The sequence below is a fragment of the Somniosus microcephalus genome, unplaced genomic scaffold, assembly GCF_052327205.1.
Source record: "Somniosus microcephalus isolate GS21.2 unplaced genomic scaffold, FLI_Smic_1.0 unresolved_chr1, whole genome shotgun sequence".
Taxonomy (NCBI): domain Eukaryota; kingdom Metazoa; phylum Chordata; class Chondrichthyes; order Squaliformes; family Somniosidae; genus Somniosus; species Somniosus microcephalus.
Window position 1 is genome coordinate 134,260,331 of NW_028225179.1, and position 26,703 is coordinate 134,287,033.

Sequence of the window (26,703 nt, forward strand, 5' to 3'; positions counted from 1 at the left end):
CCCCAGACCAACACAGCCGTCCAAACACCAATCCGAGTGAACCAAATCATTAAAAAATGCAAAGAAACCTACCTGGAACATTGGAACAAAATAACCGAAAGCCAAAGCAGATTAGAATGTTACCGGGCCCTAAAAAGAGAATATAAACTGGCAGACTACCTCACGACCATCAGAGACACAAAACAGAGACAGACCCTCACCAGGTACAGACTAAGTGACCACCAACTGGAAATTGAAAAAGGCAGATACAAGAAATCCTGGCAGCCTAGAGAGAATAGAATATGCGATCAATGTCTGGCCGGCGAGGTTGAAACAGAGATGCATTTCCTCCTAAAATGCGAAAAATTCAACACATCAAGAAACATATTATTCAACAAGCTAAGCCAAACAACCCCAGATTTCAAGGAATTGGATGACCTGTCAAAATTGAGATTAGTCCTAGGAGAAGGAGACAGACCATACCTTGGGGCCAAATATGTAACAACATGTCACAGCCTGAGGACTGTTTAAAATTAAGACTGATTATTGAACGTACCAAATGAAGTACAAAGACTGTTTAAAATTAATATTGTTTAAAAGTAATATTGTATGTACCCAACAAATGTCAAATCGATTGACACCTACAGAATGTTGGAAAACTGTACCTTTTTGCTATGTAAGCTTTGGCAATATGGTTGTCTGTAAACTTTCATGCCAATAAAGCATTTGAATTGAATTGAAATTGAAAAATTGAATTGAATTGACTGGGGGCGAGAGAGAGAGAGAGACTGGGGGCGAGAGAGAGAGAGAGACTGGGGGCGAGAGAGAGAGAGAGAGAGAGACTGGGGGCGAGAGAGAGAGAGAGAGACTGGGGGCGAGAGAGAGAGAGACTGGGGGCGAGAGAGAGAGAGAGACTGGGGGCGAGAGAGAGAGAGAGACTGGGGGCGAGAGAGAGAGAGAGACTGGGGGCGAGAGAGAGAGAGAGACTGGGGGCGAGAGAGAGAGAGAGACTGGGGCGAGAGAGAGACTGGGGGCGAGAGAGAGAGAGAGACTGGGGGCGAGAGAGAGAGAGAGACAGAAATGCATTTCCTCCTAAAATGCGAAAAATTCAACACATCAAGAAACATATTATTCAACAAGCTAAGCCAAACAACCCCAGATTTCAAGGAATTGGATGATCTGTCAAAATTGAGATTAGTCCTAGGAGAAGGAGACAGACCATACCTTGGGGCCAAATATGTAACAACATGTCACAACCTGAGGACTGTTTAAAATTAAGACTGTTTAAAATTAATATTGAACGTACCAAATGAAGTACAAAGACTGTTTAAAATTAATATTGTTTAAAAGTAATATTGTATGTACCCAACAAATGTCAAATCGATTGACACCTACAGAATGTTGGAAAACTGTACCTTTTTGCTATGTAAGCTTTGGCAATATGGTTCTCTGTAAACTTTCATGCCAATAAAGCATTTGAATTGGAATTGGAATTGGAGAGAGAGGGAAGGAGAGAGAGAGGGAAGGAAAGAGAGAGAGAGCGAGGGAAGGAGAGAGAGAGGGAAGGAGAGAGAGAGAGAGAGAGAGGGAAGGAGAGAGAGAGAGAGAGGGGGAAGGAGAGAGAGTCCGAGAGAGGGAAGGAGAGAGAGAGAGGGAAGGAGAGAGAGAGAGGGAAAGAGAGCGAGAGAGAGAGAGAGGGAAGGAGAGAGAGAGGGAAGGCAAGAGAGGGAGAGAGAGAGAGGGAAGGAGACAGAGAAGGAAGGAGACAAAGAGAGAGAGGGAAGGAGAGAGAGAGAGAGAGAGGGAAAGAGAGAGAGAGAGAGGGAAGGAGGGAGAGAGAGAGAGGGAAGGAGAGAGAGAGAGGGAAGGAGAGAGAGAGGGAAGGAGAGAGAGGGGAGGAGAGAGTGAGGGAAGGAGATAGAGAAGAGAGGAAGACACCCCGGGGCAGGGGCTGGACTCAGAGCCCGGTTGGTGAAGAAGGGCGGCCAAAGGAAGGAAGAAGGCGAGCTCTCCATCCCTTTCCCACCCCTTCACTCTTTCCCTCCCTCACCCTCTCTCTCACCCTCCCCCTCTCTCTCCCTGCCGCTCTCTCTCTCCCCCCTCTCTCCCTGCCCCTCTCTCTCCCTGCCCCTCTCTCTCCCTCACCCTCTCTCTCTCCCTCCCCCTCTCTCTCCCTGCCCCTCTCTCTCCCTCCCTCACCCTATCTCTCTCCCTGTCGCTCTCTCTCTCCCCTCTCTCCCTGCCCCTCTCTCTCCCTCCCTCCCCGCTCTCTCTCTCTCTCCATCCCTCTCTCTCCCTCCCTCCCCTCTCCCTCTCCCTCTCCCCATCTCCTCTCCCTCCGACTCACCTCGGTACCAGAACGGAGTATATCCGACACCGGGAGGCCGGGTGCCCATCGCTCAGAAGCGAGCCCAGGGTTCCTCATATTAACCAGGCGGGCCTTTGGACCCGGTTGGCCGGGCGGCAGTGGAAGGCCTTTCGCTCTGGAATCCCGTGTCCGATTTAGGTCGGGGACGGCTCGTTGGAAAGCCCCGGTTTTCCCAGTCCCGCACTAATGGCAAGAGAGAGAGGGGGAAGGAGAGAGAGAGAGAAGAGGAGAGAGAGAGAGAGAGGGGGGGAAGGAGAGAGAGAACTTCCTGAATCAATAATAATGAATCAACAATTTAATGGCCGCCACTCGGCAGTTTGAAGGATTAGGCCCCGCCCACAAACGCCCCCCGTGACGCAGCGCGCTCCCCCCGTAGGATTGGTCAACCTTCACATCACTCAATGCTAATGAGCGGATTTTCCCCCGTATGATTGGCCAACCGCTAATAAGCGAATTCTTTTCCGTTTTTTTTCCGTTTTTTGTCTACTGTCTGAACAATTTTTGTCTGACCAAGAAGTAAATATGCCTAGGACACTCTCCTAATCATAACCTTTCTTTTGATATAACATATGTGTAGGTACGCTCTATAACTTTTGAGTGATGCCGGACAGACAGACAGACACCACTATCCTTTTATATATATAGATAATAATGGACTCTAGCATTTTCCCCACTACCGATGTCAGACTTACTGGTCTATAATTACCCGTTTTCTCTGTACCACCTTTGTTAAATAGTGGGGTTACTTTAGCTATCCTCCAATCCATGGGAACTGTTCCAGAGTCTATAGAATTTTGGAAGATGACCAGCAATGCATCTACTATTTCTAGGGCCACTTCCTTAAGTACCCTACGATGTAGATTATCATGCACTGGGGATTTATCGGCCTTCAATCCCGTCAATTTCCCTAACACCATTTCCCTACAAATACTGATTTCATTCAATTCCTCCCTTTCATTAGACCCTATGTTCCCCGACATCTCTGGGAGGTTATTTGTGTCCTCCTTAGTGAAGACAGAACCAAAGTATGTATTTAATTGGTCTACCATTTCTTTGCTCCCCATTATAAATTCCCCTGATTCTGACTGCAAGGGACCTACGCTTGACTTCACCAATTTTTTCTCTTCACATATCTATAGATGCTTTTACAGTCAGTTTTTATGTTTCCGTAAGCTTACTCTCATAATCTATTTTCCCCCTCTTAATCAATCACTTTGTCCTCCTTTGCTGAATGCTAAACTGCTCCCAATCCTCAGGTTTGCTGCTTTTTCTGGCCAATTGATATGTCCTCTCCTTGGATCTTATGCTATCCCTAATTTCCCTTGTTAGCCACGGTTGAGTCACAACTCTAATAAATTTGTCAAACACGATTTCCCTTTCATAAATCCATGCTGACTCTGCCTAATCATGTTATGATTTTCCAAGTGCCCTGATACCACTTCCTTAACAATGGATTCCAGCATTTTCCCGACGACTGATGTCAGGCTAACTGGCCTGTAGTTTACTTTCTTTTCTCCCTCCTTTCTTGAATAGCGGTGTTACATTTGTGACTTTCCAATCCACTGGGACCATTCTAGAATCTAGGGAATTTTGGAAGATCAAAACCAATGCATCCACTACCTCTTCAGCCACCTCTTTTAGAACCCTAGGATGAAGGCCGTCAGGTCCAGGGGATTTGTCGTATTTTAGTCCCATTATTTTCTCTAGTACTTTTTCTCTACTTGTATTAATTGGCCCAGAAATTCGTGTCGGGGGCTTCCCGCGGGTGCAAGCCCCCGACCTACACTTACATTGCGCGCCAGCAGTTGAGGCCTGGGCCTGCGTGGATTTCCTCTCTGTGGCCCGGTCCAGCTCCCGGCGCACTGTGCTTGCGTGATCCAGCGGCGTAGTTAGTGCGATGCGTCCGCTGGGATCACGTGAGCACAGGGCAACCAACCGGAGGAGGGAAAAGCCCATTCATGAGATTGACAGAAAGAACTGTCAAACTTATGAAAACTCTGGCCCCCAAAACAGTACTTAACCTTAAAATAATTTTTTTTTAAATCACACTTTTAAAATAAACTATAAATAACATTAAATAACTATTTTAAACAATAATATACATTTTTGAAAAAAATAATTTTATAAAAAAACGGGGCTAAAAATACACTTACCTTACTTTAAAGTATTTAAAAATAATAAACCTGTGGAAAAAATGTTCTAATTTTAATTAATTGACCACTTACCTTTTAAAATGAAGTCCTTACGCCTGGTTTTTAAATGTGTAAAATGCAGAGGCCTTCACGCACGGAGAAACCTGTAAAAAAAAAGTAAGATCAACGTGCACGCGCAGACTCCCACGCGCATGCGTTCGACCTCTGAACCCCTTGGTTCAGAGGATCGGAAATGCTGGTTTCCCGCGCATGCATAGTGCATGCAAGAAACTGGCACTTCCATCGGGTCCACGCGTGAGTACTCCGTGCATACTCACGCGTTGGGACCCGAATTTCTGGGCCATTATGTTAAGTTCCTCACCCTCATTACACCCTTGGTTCCCACCATTTTTGGTATGCTTTTTGTGTCTGTGAAATATTTGTTTAACGTTTCAGCCATTTCCTTATTCCCCATAATAATTTCTCCTGTCTCAGCCTCTAAGGGACCAACGTTTACTTTTGCTACTCTTCCTTTTTACATACTTGTGGAAGCTCTTACAATCTGCTTCTATATTTCTTGCCAGTTTTCTCTCATATATTTTTTCCCTTTTTATCAATTTTTTGGTCAACCTTTGCTGGTTTCTGAAACTCTCCCAATCTTCAGGCTTAGTATTATTCTTTGCAACATTATAAGCTTCTTCTTTCAACCTAATGCTGTCCTTAACTTCTTTAGTTAGTCACGGTTGGATCACTTTTCCCGTGGAGCTTTTGTTTCTCAATGGAATGTATTTTTGTTGAGAATTATGAAATATTTCTTTAAATGCTAGCCACTGCTTATCTACCACCATACCTTTGAATATATCTTTCCAATCTACCTTAGCCAACTCGTCCCTCATACCTGTGTAATTGCCTTTATTTAAGTTTAGGACTCTAGTTTCGGACTTAGGCAAGTCACTCTCAAAATTAACATGACATTCTATCATATTGTGATCACTCTGCCCCAGAGGATCCTTTACTATGAGATTGCTAATTAACCCTGTCTCATTACACAGTACAATATCTAAAATAACCTGTTCCCTGGTTGGTTCCATTACATATTGTTGTAGGAAACTGTCCCGAATGCATTCCATGAACTCGTCCTCCAGACTAACTTTGCGAATTTGATTTGTCCCAGTCTGTATGAAGTTTAAAGTTCCCCAAGATTATTGCATTAACTTTGTTGCATGCTCCTACTATTTCTTGATTCATATTCTGTCCAACCGTATGGCTACTGTAAGGGGGCCTATATACTACTACCAGTGTTTTCTGCCCCTTGTTATTCCTCATCTCCACCAATACTGATTCTACTTCCTGATCTTCCGAGCCAAGATCCTTTCTCGCTACCGTCCTAATGTCATCCTTTATTATCAGAGCTACTCCCCCTCCTTTTCCATTCTGCCTGTCTTTTCGAAACATCAAGTACCCTGGAACATTTAGTTCCCAACCTTGGTCACCTTGCAACCATTTCTCTGTAATGGCTATTAGATCAAACCCATTTATCTCTATTAGTGCCACTAGTTCATTTATCTTGTTATGAATGCTTCATGCACTCAGATAAAGTGCCTTTAATTTAAAATGTTCCCATTATTCCCTGCTTTGACCTTATTCTCTGCTTCACTGTTACCGTTAAACTCTCTGACCCTTCCTGTCACACTCTGCTTATTTTTACCCAAATCGCTACACTGCTCTATTGCCCTGACCTTTCTCTTTAGATTTTTAATTTTCCCCTCATGTGATCCCTACTCCCCCTTTTTTTAGTTGAAAGCCCAATCTACAGCCCTAGTTATTCGATTCACCAGGACACTGGTCCCATCCCGGCTAAGTGGAGCCCGTCCTGATGGAACAGCTCCATCTTTCCCCAGTACTGGTGCCAGTGCCCCATGAATTGAAGCCCCATTTTCCCACACCACTCTTTGAGCCACGCATTTAATTCTCTGATCTGCTTGACCCTATGCCAATGTGTGCATGGCTCAAGTAGTAATCCAGAGATTATTACCCTTGTAGTTCTGCTTATTAATGTAGATCCAAGCTCCTCAAACTCCCTCAGCAGAACCTCATTGTTAGTTCTACCTATGTCATTGGTTCCTACCTGGACCACAACAACTGGATCCTTCCCCTCCCACTCCAAGTTCTTCTCCAGCCACGAGGAGATATCCTTTACCCTGGCACCGGGCAGGCAACACAGCATTCAGGACTTTCTTTCGTGGCTGCAGAGAACAGTATCTATCCCCCTGACTACACTGTCTCCCTACTACTATCACATTCCTTCCTTCTCCCCCCAGTTGGATGGCCCCCTGTATCACAGTGCCATGGTCAGTTTGCCCATCCTCCCTGCAGTCCTTTTCCTCATCAATACAGGTAGAAAGTACCTCGTACCTGTTGGACAAGGTCCAGGGCTGAGGCTCCTCCATCACTACATCCTGGGTCCCCATACCTTTCTGACTCGCAGTCCTCTCCTGTCCCTGACCACTGACGAACTCTAAAGTACGACTTAACCTAAAGGGTGCGACTGCCTCCTGGGACAAAGTGTCCAGGTAACTCTCCCCCTCCCTGATGGATCGCAATGTCTGCAGCCCGGACTCCAGCTCAACAATTCTGAGCCGAAGTTCCTCGATTTGCAGACACTTGCTGCAGATGTGGTTGCTCGGGATCGTGATGGTCCCCACAGACCCCCACATGCTGCAGTTACGACACACCACCTGCCCTGCCATCTCTAACCTTGTTTTATTTATTTATTAATTAATTAGTTAAAGATTTTATTCAATCGATAGTTCAGGTGTATTCTTTGATTATTTTATTCAGTGTAAGTTATTAATTTAATAAGTACTAGCAAGATGCAGTTTCTCAGCTCTTAATTTAACCCCCTTCCCTAACTTAGAGAGCAAAAAAGAGCTGTAATACTCACCAACCAATCACCTGCCTTCTCGAATCGTGTAACTGCTTTTCTGTCTCTTGCTAGTGGACTTGACCAGTTGGAAGGAGAAGATGGAGCGGGACGCGGCAAACACTCACCACGAGGACCTGACCGACGAGGAGGACGAAGATGATGCTGTCCTGGTGGAGCATCAGACGGATTCTGCCATGGAAATGTGCGCACCGGTGGATGAACTTTACAAGGATGGCCTCCTCACCGTGGGTTGTGTGGGTGAGTTGGCACGACCGGCGCATTTGGCTTTTAACATGCTCAATGCAGTGGGTGGTAACCGCTGGAAACGAGCAGCTTCCTCCCTTCCCTTTAAAGACCCACATTTTCCTTGCCAAGAAAACAGGGCCATTCATGCAGTACACTTGACTACCACCAGATGGCAATACTGCAGATACTCTATCGCTCAACTTGTCTAAAGCTGGAAAATGTCAAACTGTTCCTGCTTTGTGGCATTTCTTCATCCTCTCTCCCAATCATTGATCTCCTCCTCTATCCTCTCTTCCCCACTCCTCCTCTTTCCTCTCCTGCTCCTCTTTCCCCATACCCTCCATTTTCTCTTTCCCCTCTACCCCCACTCCCCCAATCTCTCTTCAGGTTTTCCAGAGGCCAGTGGGAGTTCAGTGAGCGGATGCACGAGCATTTCAGGATCTGAAGTCAAAGATGTGGAAAATGTCCCAAACTGGAATTTGAAGAACAGTTTTTTTCTCAATCCTCTTGACTTCCAGCTGCCCCATAAGAAGGAAAGATCTTGGCTTCTTTCACCTCCTCAGGTCGTCCCAAAGCACTTCGCTGACAACAAATGACTTTCCAAGTGTGGTGAATTTGTACAGGGCTCAAAGTCAGGGGGTAAAATGTCTCTTTCCTTGTCTCGCTCAGGGGTCCCGAATGTGGGCAAGTCGTCTCTCATCAACGGCCTGGTGGGGAAGAAGGTGGTGAGCGTGTCCCGGACCCCGGGTCACACCAAGTACTTCCAGACCTACTTCCTGACTCCCACCGTCAAGCTCTGCAACTGCCCGGGTCTGATCTTCCCGTCACTCGTGGACCATCAGCAACAGGTCAGTTAATGGCGCTGTGTGTTTTGTGAAGGTGAAAACACTGCAACAACAACCAGCATAGAGCAAACTTAGGAGAACTATCAGAGAATTTGACACCGAGTCACATCAGGAGACATTAGGACAGGTGACTGGTCACAGAGGAATGTTTAAAGGAGCGTCTTAAAGGAGGAGAGAGTGAGGGAGAGGTTTAGGGAGGGAAGGGCAGGTATGGTGGCATAGTGGTTAGCACTGTTGCCTCACAGCGCCAGGGACCCAGGTTCGAACCCGGCCTCGGGTGACTGTGTGGAGTTTGCACATTCTCCCCGTCTTTGCGTGGGTTTCCTCCGGGTGCTCCGGTTTCCTCCCACAGTCCAAAGATGTGCGGGTTAGGTTGATTGGCTATGATAAATTGACCCTTAGTGTTAGGGGGATTAAATACGTGGGGTTACGGGGATAGGGTGGCATATGTGTTGGTGTAGGGGTTACGGGGATCGGGTGGGGATATGTGTCGGTGCAGGCTCGATGGGCCGAAATGGCCTCTATCTGCACTGTGGGGTTTCTCTGATTCTGTGCATTCCAGAGCTTAGGGCCCAGGCAGCTGAAAGCATAGCCACCAATGGTGGGGCAAAGGGAGTGGGGAATGCGCAAGACGCCAGAATTGAAGGAGCACAGAGATCTCGGAGGGTTGTAGGGCTGGAGGAGGTTAAAGAGAGGGAGGGACAAGGCCACCGAGGGATTTGAACACAAACTCTGGGAAGTCGTTTCAGGAATAAACACTGTTTGGGGAAACACAGCTGGGCCCGTTGCCGTCCTCCCTTGACCTCTGCACGCGTGTGTTTTTCCAATGGGGGTCACTAGATGGCGGTCGGGAGCAGCCAAGCCGGGCTCGTTCTTTTTGATCCCACCCCGGGGCACTGAGGCTAAATGTAGCTCCCCTAGCGGCACTCTGCCTGGGGTTAACCAACTCAGCACACTCTGGGGATTGAAGCTGGGATCATCTTGGTGTGTGTGGTGTGTGTACCACTTCAGGCTCTGCACCGACTTACTGAACCACTGGGGTAAAAGTGAAGAAAGACTTGCATTTCTATAGCGCCTGTCACAACCTCAAGATGTCCCAAAGCGCTTCACAGCCAATGAAGTACATTTGATGAGCAGTCACTGTTGTAATGTAGGAAACACGGCAGTCAATTTACACACAGCAAGCTCCCACAAACAGCAATGAGGTAATGACCAGATAATCTGTTTTAGTGATGTGATTGAGGGAATAAATATTGGCCGGGACACCGGGGATAACTCCCCTGCTCTTCTACAAAATAGTGCCGTGGGATCATTTACATCCACCTGAGGTGGGAGACGGGACCTCATTTTAACGTCTCATCCAAAAGACGGCACCTCTGACAGTGCAGCTCTCCCTCAGTACTGTATTGAAGTGTCAGCCTAGATTTTGTGCTCAAGTCTCTGGAGTGGAACTTGAACCCACGACCTTTGGTCTCCGAGGTCAAGAGTGCTACCCACTGAGCCCCGGCTGACCACTGAATGGGCCGACCATGCACCCTCCCCCTCATTGAGTCACTTGGCTGGTTTCTAAAGATTGCAGTTTTGCCTCCCTCTCCCTCTAGATTCTGGCTGGGATTTACCCCATAGCACAGATCCAGGAGCCTTATACCTCAGTCCGTTACCTGGCCACGAGGATTCCCGTGCAGAAGCTGCTGAAGCTCAAGCACCCTAACGTGGAGGAGGACAGGCCCGGGGAGCAGGCCGAGGCCAAGTTCACGGCCTGGGACATCTGCGAAGGTAACTGGACGGCGAGATTAGCAGTGGGGGATTGTGGGTTGGGGAAAGAGGAGAAGAGGCTGTTTACTAGTTATATTTAAAATTATCAATGAGGTGAAAAGCTTTTTTTTGCCCTTGCGTCTTGTATTGATAACGAACTCCAGGCTGGACCTGGGGTGAGAATTGATGTCTTTCTGACATAGCGTCCGTCATTTGTCTCCTTGCAGCCTGGGCAGAGAAGAGGGGCTACAAGACGGCTAAAGCTGCCCGGAATGAGGTGTACCTGGCGGCCAACAGCATCCTTGGACTGACTGTGGACGGGCGCCTGTGTCTGTGCGTGCGACCCCCAGGCTACACCGTGCAGAAAGGTGAGGGCTCGCTCGACTTGTGCACCAAGTGTCAGTGGGAGCGGCTGTGGGGAGTCGAGCCAGAGTTGAGCCTGGGACATGAATCCCCACTAGAGAGCGCTGCAATCACTGGCAGGTAGAAAAAGGCAAACTTCTCGCCACCCAGATCGCGAGATCTCTGCGGGCAGCTTTGTTCGGGGCCAACGGCGAACTTCCCAGTCCTCAAGAGGCGGTGTAACCGGGGCGCTGCACAGTGCGAGGATTCACCCTCTGACCGCTTTACCGTTTTGGCTGCATTGTTTAACATTCGGCTTGCTTTGCTGATGAGCTGCTCTGCAGTGGTTGGACCTGATTTGAGCGGTTAAAATATAGATGCAAGTGTTGGCCATTGGACCTGCTGTGCCTTTTTCTCAGGCGTAGTATCTTCCAGCACAGGAGGGTGTTCGGCCCATCGTGCCAGTGCTGTCTCTTTGAAAGAACAATCCAATTAGTCCCACTCCCCTGCTCTTTCGCCACAGTCCTGCAAAATCTTTCCTTTTCAAGTATTTATCCAATTCTCTTTTGAAAGTTGCTAATTATAAAGGGGTTTGATGGAGTAGTTGGGAGAACAGTTGCCACTGGCAGGAGGATCAGTGACCCTCCCAGAGGAGAGAGCGCACAATTCACGATAAAAGATTGTTGTTGGGAGAGAAAGCGAAGAGGATGAATTAACTTCAGTTCTCTCTCTCTCTGTCCTTAGCGGACTGGCAGCAACATGTCGAGACGCTGGAGATCGCGGCTCTTCAGGAGGCGCACAGGCAGCAGAGCAAGCAGAGCTCCGAGGACGAGGACGAGATCTCCAGCTCCGACCAGGAGGACGAGGAGAAAGACCAGGACGCTGATGAAGAGGAGGAGGAGGAGGAAGATGGGAATGCGAGAGAGGAGCAGCCGGCGCCGGCGAGCAAAGGGCACAAGGGAGCCTTCCTCAGCAAGAACAAGTTCGCCCTGCTCCAAGAGGACGAGTGCTAACCTCCTGCTGGTCCGGACCGCGCGGTGCCGGGACTGTGGGACCGGGGACCTTAATAAAAACGATGCATGTGCATCTTCCCACAGCAGCGTCACCCCTGCTGTGTATCACTTCATTCCGGAGTGCATTGAGGAGACCCATTCCAAACCTTACCGGGAATGTATTGCTCGATTTCAATAAAGCTTTATTTACCTTAGCCATTGCAGTGAGAGGCTCGCCTATCGCCATCTCTGGTTACCGGGCTCTGCAGACACAGGTAGAGGAAGGGCCGGGTGTGAGTGAGTGACTTTATCATCAACCTTTGCTCTCTCTCTGGTTACCGGGCTCTGCAGACACAGGTAGAGGAAGGGCCGGGTGTGAGTGAGTGAATTTATCACCAACCTTTGCTCTCTCTCTGGTTACCGGGCTCTGCAGACACAGGTAGAGGAAGGGCCGGGTGTGAGTGAGTGACTTTATCATCAACCTTTGCTCTCTTTGAGTTTACTGAGGAAAACGATTGCTATTTTTTGTTTAAATGCTTGTGATCTTATTGGGCCAGGCAGCCGGGAGGAGTTACTGAGCCCGATCGTGTGATGGAGCTGGATTTACATCAGTACAGATACAGTCAATAATGCAGGGTGCTGGGGGAGGGGTTACTGAGTGACAGTGTGAGGGAGCTGGATTAACATCAGTACAGATACAGTCAGTGACACAGGGCGCTGGGGGAAGGGTTACTGAGTGACAATGTGAGGGAGCTGGATTGACATCAGTACAGATACAGTCAGTGACACAGGGTGCTGGGGGAGGAGTTACTGAGTGACAGTGAGGGAGCTGGATTAACATCAGTACAGATACAGCCAGTGACACAGGGTGCTGGGGGAGGAGTTACTGAGTGACAGTGAGGGAGCTGGATTAACATCAGTACAGATACAGTCAGTGACACAGGGCGCTGGGGGAGGGGTTACTGAGTGACAGCGTGAGGGAGCTGGATTAACATCAGTGCAGATACAGTTTAGATCAAAGTTTAATTTGAAGATAATGGGGAGAATTTTCCTTGACTCTGAGCCACTGACGGGGCTTCACAGCAATGACAGCTTTAGATGCAGGTTTACTGCCTGCCAATTTTCATCCATTTAAAATAGAAAATTGTGAGCAATGTATCTGTAAGGTTCCACTGGACCACCTGTTGTGTGTGAAGTCCCATTGGTGTGGGCCACACCAGAATATTGGATCTGAGGCGATGGGGGAACATCAGAGTGTGGTAAACCACTGTTTGTATTCCACTGTGTACATGCCTGGACATGCCTCGGCTGACTCCTCCCACAAGTCCTAGTATAAAGGTGACTGCTCCCCAGCCCCTTTGTATTCTGGACCGGTCGACCACTCGAGGCAGACCTTCATTCTTTTGTTAATAAAAGCCTTTAGTTACTCTCTTAACTCTCAGTCTTTTATAAGTAATTGATAGCGCATCAATTTTATTAACAAAATTTTTATAATGGAGAAGATCCTCACACCAGCATGCCTGGACTTAGATCATCGGGAGCCGGACTCATCCACCAAGTTTACTCACTGGCTTAAGTGTTTCGAAAAATTCCTGACCGCCTCCGCAGCAATCAAATCGGACGAGGACAAACTGGATGTCCTGACCTCCAAAGTGAACCACCGAGTGTACTCGGTCACCCAAGACGCGACCTCGTACGCGGACGCTATCAAGCTCCTCAAGGACCAGTACACGCGCCCAGTGAACGAAGTGTATGCCAGGCACCTTCTGGGGAGTCGTAAACAACAACCTGGGGAATCGACCGTGGAATACCTTCAGGCACTGTCTGTGCTTGGCCGGGCCTGTGGTTGTAAGGATGTAAAGGCCGCCGTGTACACAGAGGAACTTATCCGGGACGCTTTTGTAGCGGGCCACAGATCCAATTACACCCGACAGCGACTGTTGGAGCAGAGTGACCTCGACCTCAACAAGGCCTCTGAACTCGCACTATCATTGGATGCAGCCTACCGGGGCATGGATGCCTACTCCTCTGCACCGTGGACGCCGCGGGGGATGACAGCCTGGGACACGGTAGGACCGCCTCATAGCGCCGTGCCACCCCAGCCACACCCCAGCAATGGCCCAACTACCGCAGCAGTGTCCCAAGGCCAGAAATGCTACTTCTGTGGCCAGGCAAAACACCCCAGAGCGCGCTGCCCGGCGAAAAACGCGATCTGCTCGGGCTGCGGGAAGAAGGGACACTACGCTAACGTCTGCAGGGCCAAAGCCACCCCGAACCCCAGCAGCGCCGCGTGTGGGCCATGCGGGCCACCATCTTGGGCCTCCCCGGCCATGTGCGAACCACCGGTACAGCAGCCATTTTGGACGCCTCCAGCCACATGGGGATCATGGACGCCGCCATCTTGGACGACAGCCGAATGCAGCAGGCCCCCAACACCGCCTCATCTGATACCCGCAGCGACACACCGACCCCTACGCTGGCATCCGTTACACTGGACCAAGCGAGACCGCACCAGCTGGCCAGTTCCACAATGGACATTAAGGTAAATGGCCACGATACAATCTGCCTTTTTGACTCTGGGAGCACGGATAGCTTCATCCACCCCGACACGGTGCGGCGTTGCTCTCTCCCAGTCCTGCCTGCGCACCAGCGGATTTCTATGGCCTCCGAGTCCCAGTCGGCGGACATCGGCGGCTACTGCGTGGTGACACTCATAGTAGACGGGACCGTGTACGATCATTTTAAACTTCTGGTCCTGCCCGACCTCTGCGCTGCCGTCCTGCTGGGGTTAGATTTTCAGTGCCACCTTAAAAGTGTTACGATGGCGTACGGTGGGCCCCTACCCCCACTCACAGTCCGCAGCCAGCAGCTCCCAAATTGCCCGCCGTGCACCAGGTGCAACCTCTCCACACTCAGAGTCACCCCCCCCCCCCCCACTGTTTGCTAACCTCACCCCCGACTGTAAGCCCATCGCCACAAAGAGCAGGCGATACAGTGCCGGGGACAGGGTTTTCATTAAAACTGAAGTGGAGCGGCTCCTGAAGGAAGGGATTATTGAGGGCAGCACCAGCCCCTGGCGAGCCCAGGTTGTGGTCGTTAAGACCGGCGAGAAGCAGCGCCTGGTCATCGACTACAGCCAGACAATAAATCGCTACACCCTGCTGGACGCCTACCCACTCCCCCGCATAGCTGATATGGTCAACCGCGTCTTCTCGACCATTGACCTGAAATCAGCGTACCACCAGCTCCCTATCCGCCCTGAGGACCACCAGTATACTGCCTTTGAGGCAAACAGCCGCCTCTATCACTTCCTTAGGGTTCCCTTTGGTGTCACCAACGGGGTCTCCGTCTTCCAAAGGGAGATGGACCGGATGGTAGATCAAAATGCGTTGCAGGCCACTTTCCCATATCTGGACAATGTGACCATCTGCGGCCGTGACTTGCAGGACCATGACGCAAACCTCGAAAAATTCCTCCGCACCGCCCAACTCCTGAACCTGACATATAACAAGGAGAAGTGCATATTCCGCACAAACCGCCTCGCCATCCTTGGCTGTGTTGTGGAACACGGAGTCATCGGCCCCGACCCCGACCGGATGCGTCCCCTTATGGAACTCCCACTGCCTCAAGGCCCTGAAGAGGTGCCTAGGGTTTTTCTCCTATTATGCCCAGTGGGTCCCCTACTATGCGGACAAGGCCCATCCGCTAATCAAGTCCACCTCTTTTCCCTTGACGGCAGAGGCCCGCTAAGCCTTCCACTGTATCAAGGAAGACATTGCCAAAGCCACCATGCACGCAGTGGACGAATCCATCCCCTTCCAGGTGGAAAGCGACGCGTCCGACTTTGCCCTGGCCGCTACCCTCAATCAGGCGGGGAGACCCGTGGCCTTCTTTTCACGAACCCTCCAAGGCCCGGAGACCAGACACTCCGCTGTTGAGAAGGAGGCCCAGGCGATTGTGGAGGCTGTGCGTCATTGGAGGCACTACCTGGCCGGAAAACGATTTACCCTGCTCACTGACCAACGTTCAGTTGCTTTCATGTTTAACAACAAGCAGAGGGGCAAAATCAAAAATGACAAGATCTTGAGGTGGAGAATCGAACTTTCCACCTACAATTACGAGATCTTGTACCAGCCCGGGAAGCTCAATGAACCCCCGGATGCGCTATCGCGTGGCACCTGCGCCAGCGTGCAGATCGATAGACTGCGGGCCCTCCACAATGACCTCTGCCACCCGGGGGTCACCAGGTTCTTCCACTTCATCAAGGCCCGCAACCTGCCTTACTCTATTGAGGAGGTCAGGACCATGACCAGGAACTGCCAAGTCTGCGCTGAGTGCAAACCGCACTTTTATAGACCAGACAGGGCTCACCTGATAAAAGCCACTCGCCCCTTCGAGCGCCTGAGCGTTGATTTTAAAGGGCCTCTCCCCTCCTCCGACCGCAATGTGTACTTCCTCAATATTATTGATGAGTACTCCCGCTTCCCGTTCGCCATCCCCTGCCCGGACATGACCAGTGCCACGGTCATTAAATGTCTGAACGACCTCTTCACCCTGTTCGGTTTCCCCAGCTATATCCATAGCGACCGGGGCTCATCGTTTATGAGCGACGAACTCCATCAGTACCTGCTAACTAGGGGTATTGCCACAAGCAGGACCACCAGTTACAACCCCCGGGGGAACGGACAGGTGGAAAGAGAAAATGCGACAGTTTGGAAGGCCGCCCTGCTAGCCTTAAAGTCTAGGGGCCTTCCAACCTCCCGCTGGCAGGATGTGCTCCCCGATGCGCTCCACTCTATTCGGTCACTGCTCTGCACTGCCACTAACGCCACCCCTCATGAGAAAATGTTTGTCTTCCCAAGGAAGTCCACATCGGGGACATCGCTACCGCCATGGCTGACGTCCCGAGGGCCGGTCCTACTGAGAAGGCACGTGAGGACCCATAAAACGGACCCCCTGGTCGAGAGGGTCGACCTCCTCCACGCCAACCCCCAGCATGCTTACATTGCATACCCGGACGGGCGGGAGGACACAGTCTCCATAAGAGACCTGGCACCCTCGGGGGCCGCAGTAACCCACTACTCACTGCCACCCCCCCCCCCATGATCCGATATCCAGCCCCAGCAGACAGCAGGCCTGGGCCCAGCGACCCGCTCGACATCTACGAGGACGACACGCTTGTGCCACAGCCTACGCGGGACTCGACGCCGGAAGCTCCACTACCCCTGCCGTCGCCACGCCGATCACAGCGGCAGACAAGACCTCCAGAGAGACTCCAATACACAAACTTTTAATACACTTCACCCCGCCGGACTCAATTTTAAACAAGGGGTGAATGTGGTAAACCACTGTTTGTATTCCACTGTGTACATGCCTGGACATGCCTCGGCTGACTCCTCCCACAAGTCCTAGTATAAAGGTGACTGCTCCCCAGCCCCTTTGTATTCTGGACCGGTCGACCACTCGAGGCAGACCTTCATTCTTTTGTTAATAAAAGCCTTTAGTTACTCTCTTAACTCTCAGTCTTTTATGAGTAATTGATAGCGCATCACAGAGCATAAGAAATAGGAGCAGGAGTAGGCCATTCGGCCCCTCGAGCCTGCCCCTCCAATAAGACCATAGCTGATCTTCCATCTCAACTCCACTTTCCTGCACTATTCCCATATCCCTTGATCCACTCAATATCCAAGAATCTATCGATCTCTGTCTTGAATATACTCAACGACTGAGCCCCCACAGCCCTCTGGGGTAGAGAATTCCAAAACTTCACCACCCTCTGAGTGAAGACATTTCTCCTCATCTCAGTCCTAAATGCCCGAACCCTTATTCTGAGTTTGTGACCCCTGGTTCTAGACTCCCCAGCCAGGGGAAACATCCTCCCTGCATCTACCGTGTCAAGAATTTTGTATGTTTCAATGAGATCACCTCTCATTCTTCTAAACTCTGGTGAATATAGGCCTAGTCTACTCAATCTCTCCTCATTGGACAATCCCCCCATCCCAGGAATCGGTCTGGTGAACTTTCGTTGCCCTCCCTCTATGTCACGTATATCCTTCCCTGGGTAAGGAAACCAAAACTGTACACAATACCCCAGGTGTGGTCTCACCAGAGCCCTATATAATTGCAGTAAGATGTATTTACTCTTATACTCAAATCCTCTTGTAATAAAGCCCAACATTCCATTTGCTTTCCTAATTGCTCACTGTACCTGCATGTTAACTTTCAGTGATTCGTTTACAAGGACACCCAGGTCCCTCTGAACACCAACATTTCACAATCTCTCACCATTTAAAAAAAATGCTTTTTTATTTTACCTACCAAAGTGGATAACTTCACATTTCTCCACATTATATTCCATTTGCCATGTCCTTTACTTAACTCACTCAATTAGCCTGTCTATATCCCCTTGAGCCTCTGCATCCTCCTCACAACTTACATTCCCACCCAGCTTTGTATCATCAGCAAACTTGGATATATTACATTTGGTCCCCATTCAAATCATTGATCTAGATTTGTGAATAGCTGTGGCCCAAGCACTGATCCCTGTGGTATCCCACTAGTTACAGCCTGCCAACCCGAAAATGACCCGTTTATTCCCACTGACTTTTCTTTCTGTTAACCAACCCTCAATCCATGCGAGTGTATTACCTCCAATCCCAAGAGCCCTAATTTTGTTTAATAACCTCTTGTGTGGCACCTTACCGAATGCCTTCTGAAAATCCAAATTCACCACATCCACTGGTTCTCGCTTATCTATTTTGCTAGGAAACATCACAACCAAGCCAAATCCTATTCTTACCCAGTGTCACCGCCAGATGTTTCCTTGGGTTCAGTGTCACTGACCACTTCTTTTAAGCAGATTTCACATAACCTAGGTGTCAGCCGTGACTCAATGGAGAGCACACTTGCCTTTGAGTTCGAAGGTTCAAGGCACAGTGGTTATGTTACTGGGCGAGTAATCCGGAGGCCTAAACTTATGATCCAGAGACATGAGTGCAAATCCCACCACGGCAGCTGGGGAGTTGAAATTCACTAATGGTGACCTTGAAACTATCGGATTGTTGGAAGAGTCCCATAACATGATAGAATTCTTCATTAAAATGGAAAGTGAAGAAGTCCAATCCGAAACGAGGGTCTTAAATCTAAATAAAGGAAACTATGATGGTATGAGGAGTGAGTTGGTTATGATAGATTGGGGAGCTTCATTAAAAGGCATGACGGTGGATAGGCAATGGCTAACATTTAAGGAACGAATGCATGAATTGCAACAGTTGATGGGTGTTTTTGTGACTGGAAGGCCGTTTCCAGTGGGGTTCTGCAGGGCTCAGTATTGGTCCCTTGCTTCTTGTGGTATATATCAATGATCTTGACTTGAATATAGGGGGAATGATTAAGAAGTTTGCAGATGATACTAAAATCGGCTGTGTGGTTTATACTGAAGAAGGAAGCTGTAGACTGTAGGAATATATCAATAAATTGGTCAGGTGGGCAGAACAGTGGCAAATGGAATTCAATCCGGAGAAGTGTGAGGTAATGCATTTGGGAAGGGCTAACAAGGAAAGGGAATACACATTAAATGGTATGACACTGAGTAGAGGAACAAAGGGAACTTGGAGTGCATGTCCACAGATCCCTGAAGATAGCAGGCCAAGTAGATAAGGTGGTTAAGAAGGCATACGGAATGCTTGCCTTTATTACCCATGGCATAGAATACAAGAGCAGGGCGGGTTATGCTTCAAATGTATAAAACACAAGTTAGGCCTCAGCTAGAGTACTGCGTGCAGTTCTGATCACCACATTACAGGAAAGATGTGATTGCACTAGAGAGGGTACAGAGGAGATTTACAAGGATGCTGCTGGGAGTAGAGAATTTTTGCCATGAGGAAAGACTGGATAGGCTGGGTCTGTTTTCCTTGGAACAGAGGAGGCTGAAGGGAGACCTTATTGAGCTGTATAAAATTATGAGGGGCATAGATAAGCACCTACTTCCCTTAGCAGATGGGTCAAAAACCATGGGGCACAGGTTTAAAGTAATTGGTGGAAGGTTTAGAGGGGATTTGAGGGGAAATTTCTTCACCCAGAGGATTGTGGGGGTCTGGAACTCACTGCCTGTAAGGCTGGTAGAGGCAGGAACTCTAACCACATTTAAAAAGTACTTGGATGTGCATTTGGGATGCTCTAATCTGTATTGCTACGCACCAAGAGCTGGGAAGTGGGATTTGGCCGGCGCGGACACGATGCACCAAAATGGCTTCCTTCTGTGCTGTAATTTTCTGTGATTCTGTGAGTTATATGTTCCTTTCTGGCGCAAAAAACACAAAAGGAAAAGCGGCCCAACCATGGCTAACAAAAGAAATTAAGGATAATTTTAGATCCAAAGAGGAGTCATATAAAGTTACCAGAAAAAGTAGCAAGCCTGAGGATTGGGAGCAGTTTAGAGTTCAGCTAAAAAGGACCAAGAGATTGATTAAGGGGGAAAAAATAGAGTATGAGAGTAAACTTGCAAGGAACATAAAAGCGGATTGTAAAAGCTTCTACAAGTATGTATAAAGAAAAAGATTAGTGAAGACAACAGTTAGAAATGGGAGAATTTATAATGTTAGAAACGGGAGAATTTATGATGTGGAACAAGGAAATGGCAGAGCAATTAAACAAATACTTTGATTCTGTCTTCAAGGAAGAGGACACAAATAACTTCCCAGAAATGCTAGGGGTCCAAGGGTTTAGTGAGAAGGAGGAATTAAAGGAAATTAGTATTAGTAAAAAAATAGTGCTGGGGAAATTAATGGGACTGAAAGCTGATAAATCCCCAGGGCCTGATGATCTGTGTCCCAGAGTACTAAAAGAGGTAGCCATGGAAATAGTGGATGCATTGGTTGTCACCTTCCAAAATTCTATAGATTATGGAACAGTTCCTGCAGATTGGCAAATGTAACCCCACTATTTAAAAAAGGAGGGAGAGAGAAAACAGGGAACTACAGACCGGATAGCTTAACATCAATAGTAGGGAAAATGCTAGAGTCTATTATAAAGGATGTGATGACAGGACACTTAGAAAATATTAAACGGCAATAGACAAAGTCAACATGGATTTATGAAAGGGAAATCGTGTTTGACATACCTACTGGAGCTTTTTGAGGGTGTAACTGGTAGAATAGATAAGGGAGAACCAGTGGATGTGGTGTATTTGGATTTTCAGAAGGCCTTTGATAAAGTCCCACATAAGAGGTTGGCATGCAAAATTAAAGCACATGGGATTGATGGTAATATATTGGCATGAATTGAAAATTGGTTAACAGACAGGAAACAGGGAGTAGGAATAAATGGGTCTTTTTCGGGGTGGCAGGCGGTGACTAGTGGGGTACTGCAGGGATCAGTGCTTGGGCCCGAGCTATTCACAATTTTTATAAATGATTTGGATGAGGGAACAAAATGTAATATTTCCAAGTTTGCTGATGACACGAAACTACGTGGGATTATGAGTTGTGAGGAGGATGCAAAGAGGCTTCAAGGCGATTTAGACAAGTTGAGTGAGTGGGCAAATACATGGCAGATGCAGTATAACGTGGATAAGTATGAAGTTATCCAGTTCGGTAGGAAAAACAGAAAGGTAGAGTATTATTTAAATGGTGCTAGATTGGGAAATGCTGATTTACAAAGGACCTGGGTATCCTTGTACACCAGTCACTGAAAGCAAACATGCAGGTGCAGCAAGCAGTTAGGAAGGCAAATGGTATGTTGGCCTTCATTGCAAGAGGATTTGAGTACAGGAGCAAGGATGTCTTACTACAGTTGTACCAGGCCTTGGTGAGACCACACCTGGAGTACTGTGTGCAGTTCTGGTCTCCTTAACTAAGAAAGGATACACTTGCCATAGAGGGAGTGCAGCGAAGGTTTACCAGACCGATTCCTGGGATGGGGGGATTTTCCTAGGAGGAGAGGTTGGGTCGACTAGGCCTGTATTCACTAGAGTTTAGAAGAATGAGAGGGGATCTCAATGAAACATATAATTTTGACAGGGCTAGACAGATTGGATGTAGGGAGGATGTTTCCCCTGCTTGGGTGGTCTAGAGCGAGGGGACACAGTCTCAGGATACGGGGTAGGACATTAAAACTGAGATGAGGAGAAATTTCTTCACTGAGAGGGTGGTGAACCTGTGGAATTCTCTACCAGAGAAGGCTGTGGAGGCCAAGTCATTGAATATATTTAAGAAGGAGATGGATGGATTTCTAGACACAAAAGGCATCTAGGGGTATGGGGAGAGAGCGGGAATATGGTATTGAGATAGAGCATCAGCCATGATCATATTGAATGGCGGCGCAGCCTCGAAGGGCGAAATGGCCGACTCCTGCTCTTATTGTTCTATCTTTTTCGATGTGTCTATGTAAATGCCCATCTGATTCACTAATGTCCTTTAGGGAAGAAAATCTGCCGTCCTTACCCAGCCTGGCCTATATGTGACTCCAGACCCACAGCAATGTGGTTGATTCTTAACTGCCCTCTGAAATGGCCCAGTCGACACCCCCCTCCCCCCAAAGTCCTCCTTTCTAACAGCTGGGAAGCTGTCCCGTAGATGAGACTAACCGAGCAACAGTCTGACATAGTCATACTCACAGAATCATAGCTTACAGCAATGTTCCCGTTAATCTGGAGGTCCCGTGCAGGCCACTTGCCAGCTTTACTGTGGGAAAAACCGCACATGCGTGGAAAGTTGAATGGGCCACGCAGCCCATTAAAGGGGCCAAGCAACCAAAAAAGAAATAGAGGGAACATTGCCTTTCAGTCAACGTCCCAGACTACTCCATCACCATTTCTGAGTATATCCTGTCCCACCAGCAGGACAGATCCACCAGAGGTGGTGGCACAGTGGTATACAGTCGGGAGGGAATGGTCCTGGGAGTCCTCAACATTGACTCCGGTTCCCACGAAGTCTCATGGCTTCAGGTCAAGAAAACCTCCTGCTGATTACCACCCTCCCTCAGCTGATGAATCAGTTCTCCTCCATGTTGAACACCACTTGAAAGAAGCACTGAGGGTATCAAGGGCACAGAATGTACTCTCGGGTGGGGACTTCAATGTTCATCACCAAGAGTGGCTCAGTAGCACCACTACTAACTGAGCTGGCTGAGTCCTGAAGGACATAACTGCCAGACTGGCCTATGGCAGGTGGTCTGAGAACCAACATGAGGGAAAACCTACTTGACCTCGTCCTTGCCAATCTACCTGTCGCAGATGCATCTGTCCATGAGAGCAGTGGTAGGAGTGACCACCGCACAGTCCTTGTGGAAGCAAAGTCCTGACTTCACACTGAGGACACCCTCCATTGTGATGTGACACTACAACCGTGCTAAATGGGATAGATTCGGAACAGATCTAGCAGCTGAAAACTGGGCATCCATGAGGGGCTGTGGGCCATCACCAGCAGCAGAATTGTATACAACCACAATCTGTAACCTCATGGCCTGGCATATCCCTTGCTCTACCATTACCACCAAGCCAGGGGACCAATCCTGCTTCAGTGAGAAGTGTAGATGACATGCCAGGACCAGCACCAGGCATACCTAACAATGAGGTGCCAACCTGGGGAAGGTACAACACAGGACTACATACGTGCTAAGTAGCAGAAGCAGCATGCTGTAGACAGAGCGAAGCGATCCCACAACTAACAGATTCGAGCAAAGCTGCAGTCCTGCCACATCCAGTCGTGAATCGTGGTGGACATTTAAACAACTAACGGGAAGAGGAGGCTCTGTGAACATCCCCATCCTCAATGATGGCGGAGCATAGCATGTGAGTGCTAAAGACAAGGCTGAAGTGTTTACAACCATCTTCAGCCTGAAGTGTTGAGTGGATGATCCATCTCGGCCTCCTCCTGAGGCCCCCACCATCACAGAAGCCAGGCTTTAGCCAATTCAATTCACTCCACATGATATCAAGAAATGGCTGAACGCACTCGATACAGTAAAGGCTACAGGGCCTGACAACATCCCGACTGTATTGCTGAAGACTTGCACTCCCAAACTAACCGTGCCTTTGGCCAACCTGTTCCAGTACTGATACAACACGGGCATCTACCCGACAAAGTGTAAAACTGCCCAGGCATGTCCAATCGGACCAATTACCGCCCCATCAGCATACTCTCAAACATCAGGAAATTGATGGACGGTGTTGTCAATAGTGCTATTAAGCAACACTTACTCACGAATAACCTGCTCACCAGTGCTCAGTTTCGGTTTTGGCAGGACCACTCAGCTCCAGACCTCATTACAGCCTTGGTCCAAACATGCAGAAAAGAGCGAAATTCCAGAGGTGAGGTGAGAGCAACTACCCTTGACATCAAGACAGTATATGACCGAGTGTGGCATCAAGGAGCCCTAGTAAAATTGAAGTCAATGAGAATCGGGGGACAACTCTCCACTGGTTGGAGTCACACCGAGCAGGAAGGAAGATGGTCGTGGTTGTTGGAGGCCAATTATCTCAGCCCCAGGGCCTCTGTAGGAGTTCCTCAGGGCAGTGTCCTAGGCCCAACCATCTTCAATGACCTTCCCCCATCATAAGGTCAGAAGTGGGGATGTTTACTGATGATTTCAACTTGTTCAGAACCATTCGCAACTCCTCAGATAATGAAGCAGTCGATGCCCGCATGCAGCATTCAGTATTCAGGCTTGGACTGATAAGTGGCAAGTAACATTCACGCCACACAAGTTCCAGACAATGACCACCTCCAACAAGAGAGTCTAACCACCTCCCCTTGACATTCAACTGCATTATCATCGTCAAATTCCCCACCATCAACATCCTGTGGGTCACCATTCACCAGAAACTTAACTGGACCAGGTCAGAGGCTGGGTATTCTGCTGCAAGTGACTCACCTCCTGACTCCCCAAAGCCTTTCCACCATTTATAAGGCAAAAGTCAGAAGTGTGATGGAATCCTCCCCACTTGCCTGGATGGATGCAGCTCATACAAGACACAAGGAACGCAACACCATCCAGGACAAAGCAGCCCGCTTGATTGGCACCCCATCCACCACCTTAACCATTCACTCCCTCCACCACTGGCGCACCGTGGCTGCAGTGTGTACCATCTACAAGATGCACTGCAGCAACTCACCAAGGCTTCTTTGACAGCACCTGCCAAACCCTCTACCGCCTGGAAGGACAAGGTGTAAGACATTCAGATTGTTTTGAACTTCTGTCTGACAGTTTTTGAATTCAGACCTGAGGAACAGACAACTCGAGAAAAAGGTTTCAGGGTCAACTATTCTTTATTTAAAATCAACAAGAGGTTACAAGAAAGCACACAAAATATTACATGACAACCCGTACTCTATCATTGACTTATTACAAGTAAGCAGGCACGGATCATACAGTAAAACAACCCGTACTCAAGTCATTCACTTATTACAAGTAAGCACACACGAATATAACAATTTACTTTAAGCTCAAGTGATCATAAGCAATCACATACGTACTAACACCAGTGAGAGGTCGACTCGGCGGTGACCAGACGTATGAATTTAACTGGCAACTGACCAAGCTGCCCTCGACTGCAGCAGCGAGTCGTCAATTTGCAGCCTCTTTTATACCCCAAAACTTGGCAACTGGCCCACAGCATTCATGTCCCTCACTGTGTGAATAGCCTTGTTGTCTCTCTCTCACTTTCCTATCTGTTTTGACGCTTGGTGAACCAAGGCCTGAAGAAGTCCTTGTTTTTACACCTGAGGGTTGACTCCTTGGTCTCACTGAATTTTCAAGGTCTTATCATTTGGAGAAAAACAACAGCTTGCAAGCACATCATTTATTTTACAAATGTTAAGCCAGGCCCTCAAAGCCTGTCGTACATTAAATTTGGTCACTTCAGTCAAGTTTACCGTGAACGGTGTATTCTTACAAAGGGCAGCGGGTGCATTAGTTCCTGAGGCAAATCTCCACCGCAGGAAAATAAAACTGAAACTTGTATTCCCAACTTTTTCGTGAATTCCAAGAATAGAAACCGATACACACGTTGACAAGATAAATCTCAGTAACAGCGCAAAAACAAATTGGACAATTTGGCCCAGTGGGCAGACACACCTTGCGGGGTGGCCCTGAGCCCACAGTAAAGGTTCAATCTTTCACTTGGGCGGGTTTGGATTGAGAACCTGGGCCACCGGCAAAATAGTCGGCTGTCAGAACATTTCACAATACAGTAATTCTGTGGGGTGGCACTGAGGCAACTAAAGGGTTAAATCCTTCACCTGGGCGTGTCTGGACTCAACAGCCTGGGGCACGTGCAAAATAATCGGCATTTGCCCAGTACTCGTTTCACAACTGAGTCATCCAACGAGAAGAAGGAAATGTCCCTGAATTCCTTGGATTAATCTGTGGCTTGTCTTAAACTCGCTGATATTGAGAGGTTCACTGAGATAGTACAGCCGCTGGGAGGGGGATATCTGTCCTGATATTAGTGCAGAAAGGGGATTTGAGATTCAGTTAGCTCTTTGACAATTTCTGTATTGAGAATGTGCAGAGGGCGGTGAGGGGGGAGTTGCACAGGGTGGTGAGGGGGGAGTTTCAGAGGGCGGTGAGTGTAATGATATCAGCAAATAGAGATGGTATTTGCCTGTTTGATTATGATGCCTTAGCAGCATGTTTGCATGTATTGATTGCTTGTGCCTGACCAGCAGAGGGCATGTGACAGAGTCAAGCAAGGCAGTTTAGTTTAGTTTCAGTTTCATTCTAGATGGATTTTCTAGCATGATGTCTCCTGTGATGCAGTTAATTTACTGAACAAACTTTAGATAAAAACCCATTCTCTTTCATAAATGTCTCGTCATTGAACCCACAAAGAAATCAATACATGGTGTCAGAAGTGACTGAAAGAGATGAAGAGAAAAAATCTGAAGTTAAATCAGCTCTCCACAAATTAGCAAGCCAAAAAGAGAACATCGTTGCTTACCATTGGAGAATAGCTAACGAAGTGAAAAAATGGAAGGTTCACACCCACCGGCGACGCTTCAGTTGACAGGTAATGTGGCTGAAAATTGGAGGAGGTTCAAACAAAGTTTGGGGTTGTATTTATCAGCAATCGGAGCTGACGAGAAAGGTGATAAAATGAAAGCGTCACTGTTCTTAC

The 26,703-nt window shown here is 48.4% G+C and overlaps 1 protein-coding gene across 1 annotated transcript; it reads left to right on the forward strand.

Moving 5' to 3' along the window:
* The first annotated feature begins 7,303 nt into the window (after positions 1 to 7,303).
* LOC147095899 (guanine nucleotide-binding protein-like 1) lies at positions 7,304 to 11,826 on the forward strand. Its single transcript, XM_085974893.1, has 5 exons — positions 7,304 to 7,663; positions 8,321 to 8,499; positions 10,098 to 10,272; positions 10,479 to 10,619; positions 11,338 to 11,826. Exons 1-5 carry the CDS (start codon positions 7,504 to 7,506, stop codon positions 11,604 to 11,606), a joined length of 924 nt encoding a protein of 307 aa, XP_085831019.1. The 5' UTR covers positions 7,304 to 7,503; the 3' UTR covers positions 11,607 to 11,826.
* The last annotated feature ends 14,877 nt before the right edge of the window (positions 11,827 to 26,703 follow it).

What these genes read in the sequence shown, in the direction of transcription:
- LOC147095899 (XM_085974893.1), top strand. Translation starts at nt 7,504, where the DNA reads ATGGAGCGGGACGCGGCAAACACTCACCACGAGGACCTGACCGACGAG. An exon ending in CCTCACCGTGGGTTGTGTGG is followed by an intron (nt 7,664 to 8,320) that starts GTGAGTTGGCAC and finishes TGTCTCGCTCAG; the next exon opens with GGGTCCCGAATGTGGGCAAG. An exon ending in AGGCTACACCGTGCAGAAAG is followed by an intron (nt 10,620 to 11,337) that starts GTGAGGGCTCGC and finishes CTCTGTCCTTAG; the next exon opens with CGGACTGGCAGCAACATGTC.